Source organism: Mixophyes fleayi, chromosome 6 (genome assembly GCF_038048845.1).
Source record: "Mixophyes fleayi isolate aMixFle1 chromosome 6, aMixFle1.hap1, whole genome shotgun sequence".
NCBI classification, from domain to species: Eukaryota; Metazoa; Chordata; class Amphibia; order Anura; family Limnodynastidae; genus Mixophyes; species Mixophyes fleayi.
Window position 1 is genome coordinate 124292151 of NC_134407.1, and position 10569 is coordinate 124302719.

At 38.7% G+C, this 10569-nt stretch overlaps 1 protein-coding gene across 1 annotated transcript; it reads right to left on the reverse strand.

The window, feature by feature from the left end:
* Positions 1–1073: 1073 nt before the first annotated feature.
* RPL7L1 (ribosomal protein L7 like 1) lies at positions 1074–10346 on the reverse strand. Its single transcript, XM_075217260.1, has 7 exons — positions 10224–10346; positions 8321–8426; positions 5971–6131; positions 5168–5305; positions 2047–2156; positions 1725–1935; positions 1074–1551 (listed from the first exon to the last, which is right to left on the reverse strand). The coding sequence occupies exons 1-6, from the start codon at positions 10235–10237 to the stop codon at positions 1727–1729; spliced, it is 738 nt and encodes a 245-aa protein (XP_075073361.1). The 5' UTR covers positions 10238–10346; the 3' UTR covers positions 1074–1551; positions 1725–1726.
* Between the last annotated feature and the right edge of the window lie 223 nt (positions 10347–10569).

Sequence of the window (10569 nt, forward strand, 5' to 3'; positions counted from 1 at the left end):
GACCTAATAGAACGGAGAATTGAGGACACTATCACACCGACATAGGGTATGTCAGTTTCATATCGGACTTAATGTTATCCATGGACATGAATAACATGGACAAGCGAGCCCAGAGGAACAATCTTAGGAACAAGGGGATCCCTGAATCTACAGAACTGGTTCATCTCAAGCCTTAACTCCAGAAACTCTTCTCCTAACTCACCCTGGAAATGCCTGAACAGCTGCTCCTGGATCAAGCTCATAACGCCACTAACACCTTCACCACAGGACCAGTTTCTACCCAGAGATGTAATTCTACACCTTCACTTCTTTACAGCTAAGGAATCTATTCTGCAAGGAAACTGCACACTCTCACCTACAAAATCTTCAGATTTTTCAAGATTTCTCCCTCACGATCCCAGTCAGAAGAGAACTCGAACCAGTAAATTCACCGATATAGATTTTCCTGGTTTTCCCTTATTTATTCCTCTGGCATCAAAACAACTTCCGCCTAAGTTTCTGGGAGAAGCCCAAAAGCTCCTTTGTAGGATCGGTCTCACGCCTAGGTTCCCTCCCGATTCTGACCACACACAGTAACATTACTCGATACTTCCAGCCAGAAAGTGCAGAGGCCTTAAAGGAGAGACTGGTCTACAGTTTCAAAAACGCTCTACACCATATCTTCCCAACGCCTGAGAATTTTGCTACAGTGCCCTTTCACCTTGGAAATGCACTGACTTGCATATGCTGCTGGACCCAGTCTCTATTTTTTGCCTAGTGTGATGCAAGTCATAACCTCTTAACTGACTTGCTTCAGGCATATGGTTTATTGGTGACCTTCTCCACCAAGGAGATTTTCTAACCTCGAACTAAGAGCCAAATTCCTAGACCTCCACCCAAATTTTTTTGAATATTTCCAGCTTATACATTTTGTAGGGTCTCTCCTGCCAGCCCTACCCCTCTCCAAAAGAGGGGCCTGTATACTCTATACATTATTGCTTTTAATGCTGTATCAAGTCCTGGAAGCAGACAACAGTGAGATTGGGGGGGGAGGGGAAGTGTTTTATTACCAAACATATTGGAGTGGGATAGAATCAGACCTAATATAGTAGTTTATTAAAAATATAAACATTAAAATTACATAACAATGAGTGAGCAAACACTCATATCCAGGTGAGCTCATAAATGTATCACAAAACAAGAGTATACAAAAAGTACTCTGGATGAGTCAAGCCAATTCTTCGCTTTTATAGAGAGCGGATGTACAATGCAATGTCAATCTTTACACCAAATCCATTTATTTTCAGAAGTTATTTACATGAATTCTTCAGTGATTGTGAAAGGTCATCAGAGACCAAGTCCAGAAGACTATCAATAGATTGTTTATGCCCCTTCTGCACTTAACTATAACATTTCCCTTGACTGGAAGTTTTAACAAGCATCAGGCCAAATAATCCTATATAAAGTTCCATTAGATCAGTGAAAATATTTAAGATGGTCATTCACAAACATGGTTTCCACTTGAAAAGCTTCTGGATAATGGAGTACACCATTCAGAGGCACGGATCCAGTCTAGAAAACAAAGATAGTCTTTATGAAGCAACAGAAAGTCTCAAGTATAAATGAGAAAAAAAAAATGCATGCACTTTATTTGGACAAAATATCTGATAAGCCTATGTTGGCTTGCTGTCTTTCTGCCCCACTCATGCTCTGTTACTACTGAAGGTAATCAACCTGCTCCTCACCTTTAATTGAGCTTTCGGATAAGCTGGTTAATGCTGACACCTCTACTTCCAGGGTCTCCAACCTCGCTGAGATAACCCTTCCTGTTAATACCTGCATGACGGGCTATAGATAGCTCAAAGGGACATAAGAATCTATTGACTTGTGTAAAATTGTTTCCTGCTGAATACAATTCATGAATCACATCTTCCAAGCAGATTATTCCAAACCGTCCTAAAAGAGGGGAGGGGGGAAAAAAAAACAAAAAAAAAAAAAACACAAGATGAGATGCATAAGACAAAGATGCCATAACCTCCATGTTATAATAAAATATCAGAAAGTTACCCAGCTGCTCTTCTATCATGTTATTATCAGTCAGCGCTAATTTTTTGCCTTTCAACACTGTGTGCCCACGCTTTAAAATGAGCTCTCGCACAGACTTCAAGTTTGGGAAACTGCAAAATAAAAATATAAAATATTGTACTCCACCAACCTCTCAAATACCATTGCAAACATGACAGAACCAATTCAGCAATCAGAAAGCGTTCGACATACCACACCAAGTTGTAAAACTACACTGACAAGATATCGTAAACACATCACTACTAGTGGGAAACAAGTAGTATGCCTTGATGGCTCATCCATTACAAAGCATGTTTTACTCTCCACAAATAACCTAGAAATGGTATGCAAAAGTTGGTTTCCTCAATCTTTATTCAAGAGACAATGAATATGATCATATTTATGTAATGTTAAAATTATTGTCTGGGTATTCTGGATGTTTAAAGTGGACTTTAGGGAGAGAGGAGAGTAGTGGTATAAAGTAAAAAAAAAAAACAAGAGGGGAGAGGGAGGCCTGGAGGAAATAAAGACAATGATTGGAGTCTTAGAAATATTGAGTTTCAGAAAGCACTGGGACATCCATGATGAGATGGACAAGGCTTGAGGAAGGGGAGAGGTCAGGGGATGATGAATTTGAGCATCAGTGTACAGCTGGTACTGTAGGACAAAGCAGCTCACGAGATAACCAAGAATGGAGGTATAAATACTCCAGTATTGCTATATTCATTCATTTATTTGAAGTGAAAGGCCAAGCAGGAGACTAACTGCACAACATTTGACTGCAAATTTCAACCTGACTCACATTTTTTGTATGAATAAGTCTATAACGTAGGAGGGGTAAGGTGAATCTCACATGCTCACCAACACCATCAGATCTAGTTAAATATAGTTCACCAATCCCAATAGCTTTGGTCCCTGAACTCATAAGCTCCCTATATCATTGAAACCTAACATCATCTGGTTCCTAGCAACTGCCTTTCACCCAATGTGGACATATTCAGGCATCTATATCTACCTCATGTGAGGAGTGTTTCCACTTCAACCTGTTACCATAGGAGCGGTTGAGTACTTCTATAAACACTAATTAAATGGACCCTCTAACACTACCCTTAAGTGGAAAACCCCTAAAAATTGCTATTTTGTGTAGCAAAGTGAATAATTTGTGCTGTAACATTTTAGTACACCAGAATAGTATTACTGGGCAGCTCCTGTTCCAGCCTGTTTACTGCCAAGTGTAGAAATCAGTCAACTGCACATAGCAGAGTTCAGCCTATTTAATGAGGCAATCAGAGAAGAGATTCCAAAAAATATATTGTAATAAGATATCCTTATAAAAAGGATCATTAATACAGAATTGACATTTTACATAATGCCTCCATTTATTCATGTGAAGTATAGTCAACTTTCTACATTTGAATGCGTCAACAGACTGAAAGCAGTCAACATCCAACAGCATTTAGTTATGTACCCAAAGAGGATCCTACTGATTTAATTAAATTACCAGGTATCTCATTTATTTTGAGGTGTCACAGCGATACAGATCAACTGTGGCCTTTTCCCTTTTCAACTTACATGGAGATGAGGGTTAGAAAAAAAAACAAAACAACAACATTCCCACTAATAATCAGCCAAATTGTCAACTCTGGAGTGAAATGGTGTTCTCCCTGGCGCAAAAGATGTGAGATATATATATATATATATATTATTTATTTTTTTTAAACACCATTTGTTCTGACATTTACTATTATCATTTATTTATATAGCGCCACTGATTCCGCAGCACTGTACAGAGAACTCACTCACATCAGTCCCTGCCCCATTGGAGCTTACAGTCTAAATTCCCACACAGACACACACTAGGGTCAATTTTGATAGCAGCCAATAAACCTACTAGTATGTTTTTGGAGTGTGGGAGGAAACCGGAGCACCCAGAGGAAACCCACACAAACACGGGGAGAACATACAAACTCCACACAGATCGGCCATGGTCGGGAATTGAACTCATGACCCTAGCGCTGTGAGGCAGAAGTGCTAACCACAGCCACTGTGCTGCCGTTTTACTACTGGGAGTGTTCCACCTATTGAGTTTATTTGGACTACTCAGCTTAGCACCAGAGCCTTTCATGGTGCATATCTGACAATACTGCATCTACACTTTACCACCTCCTACTTTTATGAGGAAAATCTAAAATCCATTGTACTTGTTAAATGGTTGCTCTGTTATCCACTGCTGGAACTGTTGGTACTTGTCAATGCAGCTTCTTGGATTATAAAACTTGCAGGATTATGTGACAGAATTGAGACTGCAGCTTGTATATTATTCCTAACTAATGGCACAAGAACCTGCATCCTATACACCATTGTGCCCTTATGCTATTACGGCTTAGTATAGCTGTTTTCCTTCTGCACCATGCAAGTTTACCTGGTTTGATATTTATGGTCTAGACCCAATATTGAGGTTGTCCATAATTTTATTGTTCTTCTCACTGTGAATAAATATTCTTCTTTTACATACCTGTTTCTTGTACTCACTCCTGCAACATACATCTTTTGCACCAGGGAGAACACCATTTCATACTAGCCATTGAGGGTAAGGGACCATCTCTACCCACTTCTTTCCCAAAGGCAGCGCAATACATACTTAGACTCAAGGGAAGCGTGGATCTCTCCATTACTATATCCCGTATGTCAACTCTAGAGGATGCAGGATCATGTTTCTCAAAGACATGCAGAATTCACAGTCCATGATTGCTTTTTAACACATGGATGTTTTTTCATCCAGTTTTTGGATTATAATAAAGTTCTAATTCTTTTCAAGTTGCACACACCAGCATACCAAATATAACCAATGCCTAACTGTGTATAAAAGAAAATAGAGCAGGGACCGATGTGGATGACAAAATATTCTCAAAAAAAAAAAAAGTGCTGTGCAATTGGTGGCGTTATACAGATAAATGGTGATGAACAGTCTGAAGAGACCACAGTGCTGGCTTACACAAGGACACCATAACAGTACTAACCAAATAACAGACAAAAGACTCAGACATGATACCACTACAAACCTGAAATATAATACATTAGACCTACAGGTGCAATTTGATACATTATACATGGATGTACTCACCCCCAAGCAACGTACGGCTCAACAATTTGTAACATCTTCACAGATTCTGGAGTCAACTTCACAAATGTTCCAGAAAAAATTTTCCCGAGCCGAAGGGTCTTCAGGACACGAAACACATGCTGGCTGACGCCCTGAACGCTGAAATAGAAGAAAGTGTGAAAAACCAGAGAACGCAAAAGATAGAAGGTGGTCAGAGAAACAAGAAGTGTAAAGAGAAGGTAGGTAATACAGGAATACAGGTCTCACTGTCAGGACAAGTAACTAAGGTTCAAATTAGCCATTTTCAATAAGCAGAAAGTGACAAAAAAAAAAAACACAAAAGATTTCATATTCTGTATTCCTTGTTGACATTAAAAATAACCATGAGAAGCTCCACATAATATCAAAGCAGTATCTAATGAGCAGCTTAAAGCACTCATAATAGGTGCAAAAGAAATATACACTAATATTTCTTTATGAAATCTGCTTGTGGCACCATCAAGTCAACACCTATCAATTTCAATAAGAAAGCATATTAACAAAACAGAAAAAAAAAAACCAGACACATTGCTTTTCCATGGAGTAGTAATGTCATACAGAGCTACAAAACTCAGCATTTACTTTCAACATTTTCTTCACATTTTAATCTATGTAGATTGTGGGTTCCTGCCACGCATGCATACATAGTGTATTGAAGCCCTCTGGGACATAAGCCTAAAAAAGGGAGCAGAAAAACTTTGTGTGTGTCATTTAGGAGGCCAGAATCCTCTTCCAACAAACAATGCAGACGTAGCAGTAAGATGAATAGTAATGTGGAAACTTACTCTGTAATCCGTACGACAAACGCAAGTCTTTGATTAGCCAAGTTGGGGACTTTGTTATAAATTTCCATTCTCCGCAATCTGGAATCATCTCTGAGTTTTCTCCGGGAGTTTCGGACAAAGGTTTCTAAACGTTTAAATTTTATTTGTTTCCCATGATGAACCTGGAGGAAGGGAGTGAAAAAAAGAAATGAAAAAAAAAAATATGGGGATTTAGAAAGCATGAAGTCCTGAAATGTGCGATTAAAGATTAGCATTGAGTAATTCATTGAAATTATAAAATTTTATTTAATTTCCTAGAAATTCCTAGAACTAGGCAGTGCAACAGAATCCTTGACCATGTAACTGGACTCTCCATTAACTGTACTTGCAGACATTTTATCTGCTTCGGTCAATTGAGTGAAGGAGAATTAAGTGGTTAGTAGAACAGTAAAGCACTACTAAAAAGATGAATATATAGAGATGCAAATCTAGGGTAGTTTGCAAAAGTTTGGGCACCCCTGGCCAAATCATATGTTTTTCTGAATCCATGTGAAAAATTAATACAACCTCTGCAGTGTAGAAACTCAAGACATTTCCACACATATTAATGCACAATTACATATTGCTCAATTTAAGTAAAAAAGGAGTCTTTGGCTGCGACCACAAAACACACTTGTTTTTCTCCAAGTGAAGCATTTAAAAAGAAAATAAATATTTGCCAACTGTCATGCAAGGTGGGAGCTCTTATGCTTTGGAGTTGTGCGGCAGTCTGTGACACTTGAGACACTGTTCCGGTAGAAATATGGAATAAGCTTAATGTCAACAAATCCTAGAAGCAAATGTCAATGAAGAAAGTGAAGCGGAGAAGTTGTGTGTCCCTCTTTGATTTGTTTTTGGTTGTTAGGCTTCAATATCAACCATAAAATACCAATTAAAGATTAAGGTTTTGGAATGGCCTTCATGCCCACACTTGAATTTTATAGAAAGTCTCTTTAAAGATTTTAAACATGTAGTGGCTACAAGAAAACCTAATAGTTATGAGCTAGTAAACTTCTGCAACAAATTACTAAAGCATGAATAGATATTTTTTGTAGCTAGCTAAAAGTCTATTTCAAAGTTATAATTACTGCAGGAAATAGTAGCTGCACAAAAAAAAATTTGCAGAAAGGTAATAAGTTTGTACACCGTAGAGGTTGCGTTACCTTTTCACAAGAGATTCAGCGACATGTGCAATTTGACCAAGGATGTTCTTAAATATTATACACATACTTCATTATTGCTATTATTAGTTTAATATATTTGAGATAAGTGTTAGGGCAGCATAGCAAATCACGTCTAGAAGACGGACGTGAAGATTAAGGAGGAACCTTCCCTCTTACACTTTACCAATTTATTTCAGTTCCCTTTCTGAAAAGCTCTCCTTACAATACAAATTCCCAATACAACAGGTAATTCAAGTCAGCCAAGATTGGAGTAAAGTACTGAATGACTGGACATGTACTATAAGTGCAGTGAACAGATCCTGCCCTAGCCGACAGTTGCCTTGATGGCTCTAGTCCACCGAGGGATGAAATGCTCCAAGATTAAGCACATTGGACAGCGTAAAAGTTGCCTATTCATGCTCCCCCCAAAACAAGTAAAGGGCATAACTGGTCATAATGGAAAATGTATTTGCAAGATAACTGCCACCAGCTGGCGTGTGGTTGTTCATAACTGCACAAACAGGGCCTAGTGAAAGTCAGAAGCGAGACAGGCTTGTGTGACCCGAATTGGACAGCAATACCATTGTTCGGGCCAAATGGCAGGATTGGCCCATCTGTGGCCAGCTGAACACATTAGATGATGTGCAGTCATGATATACCTCCACAAAAACTATCAGATGTATTTGTTTGGATTACAGCAATGTAAAAGGCCATCCTTTGTTACAATTCTGATTCCAAGAAGCAACCGGCCTTTGCTCATGCTAAAGTTTATTTTCTTAAGGAATGGGGAGCTCTCATGTTAATGGTGCAAGATAATAACCAAGAGATTTTAGCATTTATTTTTCTAGCACCATGTCAGCTGTGACTAGTGGTACCAGCTCTTTCAGTAAAGCCCACATACCCAATTTCTGCCTGCCGTTTCACATCAGCAGGTCAGAATAAAGAAATCCCCAATCTGCGTTTTAAAATAGTGGTAGATCAGCTAGACATTAAGAAGATTCTCCATATAAATTCTGGGAAAACATGAAATTCAGATAATTAAAACTAGAGGCAATACAGCACTTTTCAGAGTGGACATTTCCTGTATGTAGAAGTACAAAATATAACAGCACATTATTGTGTTTGTGCCAAACAATAAAATATGGTTACTGAATGGGATAAAGCAAGACCTTTCTTTTCTCCTCTAGGGCTCTCTTGGCTTCTGCTGCTTTTAGTCCCTGATATTTCCTCCTTTTCTTCAGAAGATTCTCTGGAACCCGTGGAAGCTTTCTAGATCTGAAAACAAGATGAGAATCTGATAAGAGGTGATAATCATATAAAAAAAAAATTGAGCTTTTAATATCCCATACGGTTTGCTGAGCTCCCGTCATTCAGTTATTTCCTGAAATTTCAAACAAGTCCTGTAATAGAGACCTAAATACAGCACATCAGCAAATGGGATATAGCACAGGAAACACATATTCCTCATCCAATAACACATACCATTATCCAGTTGAACTTTCTCTATATATATATATATGTTTACAAAAACAGATCTTACTGTACCATATATGGACCCTCAATAGAAGCCATAGCCCCAGTGACTGACTAGAAGAAATAATGGATGATGTACCACCCCACCAGAAGGCTTCCCATTCTCCCACTTTTTTTGACCAAGGTTCATATCAATACTGAACAGTTTGAAATAATTATTAAACAAATGTAACACTACCCCCAACTTTAAAGCTGAACACACAAAGAAAACTGGCTTTAATAGTCCAATGTATGTTCCCAAAACTAGCCCTATAATTGCACTGTTACCACATATGATCAGAAAATAGCCGATACTGTGCAATCATCTTCTAATTCAGCGATTTTCAAATACAGTGCTCAAGCCCCCCTAACATCTCAGGTATTGTGGATATTCATGTGCACAGGTGATTAAATCAAAATGATTGAGGCACTAATAAAGTCACCTGTATTCAAGCATTGTCCTTAAAACCTAATCTGTTATTAGGACTTGTGAATTGGAGCTGGGAACCACTGTTCTAACTGCACCAATTGACCCAGTGAAGGGTGGAAGCAGTGCCAAACAATCAGATCTTCATCAATTTTACTACCTAACTTGAGTGGATTCACAAAAATCTCACCTTCACTTTTGGGCTTAGCAGGAGGGCCAGCCCATATGTCAACAAAATCAACATTATGAAAATCACAAACTATGAAACACCTCCAGATAGATATAGCTATATATAAAGAGATAAGGAGATCGATATATCGATCTATAAATGTAATTCACTTATACAGAAATAGCAGCACAATAAAATTTGGGTAAACAGAACAGCACTTATTTAATCACAGCACTAGTGACTGACAGACAAACCTCTACATTTAATTTTAATATTAAACCGAGCACCACACAAGTATAAGCAAGGCAAAAGGAAACGCTGTTATACACATCACCACAAACAAGTTCAGAAACAACACACTTTAAAAATAATCTAGGGATTTAGCAAATAGAACAGATTAGCGAGGAGGGAAGGCTGGCAACATGGACATCAATGATGTATATTCATGGTCAATGCCCAATCCTTAATGTTAGAAGAATAACACATTTATTGAGTCCGCAAATAATTAAGAAGCAAATAATAAAGTGTACAAAAGCCGTACAACTATACAGTAATTATCAACATAAAATTGCCAATTGTACATATCGATCAGAACTAAGGACTAGGCAATGAGGACATATGCGCTTGTAACTTGAAGTTAACAGAACGACCATAACAAAGTAAATATTTAACGAAACAATTGTCAAACCATATGAAACAATGACGAAAAGAAAAACAAAACAAACGTTTTAGTCAATCACTCCGTGTACATAAGCAAAATATGCCATGGATTTATATTGCTACCATATGTAGTGCTGCCCCCCCGTTAATAGCTCCATATATGTCTACACCATAAACCCGTACACTACGCTGTCTATCCTTGAAATATCCGTGCCCTGTACCCCGACATTCGGGCACTCCTCCTTCCCTGCCAGGAGAGCTCCCTGGTGCCGATGACTGTGGATTACACTCCCAAAACACTTACTCTACTCCCTCCATGGTCTCTCACTGCAGTGCTCGACTGTAGAAGCAGGAAGTAACAAACACGCACTTCCGGCAACAACCACGTGGAATCCGCCATTTTGAGACGATCACGTCTCGATATTTCCAGCCTCCCCGTCAGAGCGCTTGCGCAAAAGGTGCTCCCGATCGATACATGACCGCGCATTGTGCGCGTTCCCGTGATATCAGCACTTCTATTCGGTAAAGCGCACCCTGGCACAAATTGATAAAATTTAGTATGATTGCACCTAACACTGGAAATGCAGTTTTTAGTGCAATATGGTAGCGGAAAGTGCTGAATACTACTAGTGTTAATATAACTCCAATAT

Bases quoted from the DNA above. Each gene is read 5' to 3' on its own strand.
- RPL7L1 (XM_075217260.1), bottom strand. The intron at 6,132-8,320 runs GTCTTGCTTTAT...CCCTTCCTCCAG, and splicing joins CCCTAGAGGAGAAAAGAAAG to GTTCATCATGGGAAACAAAT. The intron at 1,936-2,046 runs GTAACTTTCTGA...CCCCTCTTTTAG, and splicing joins CATGATAGAAGAGCAGCTGG to GACGGTTTGGAATAATCTGC.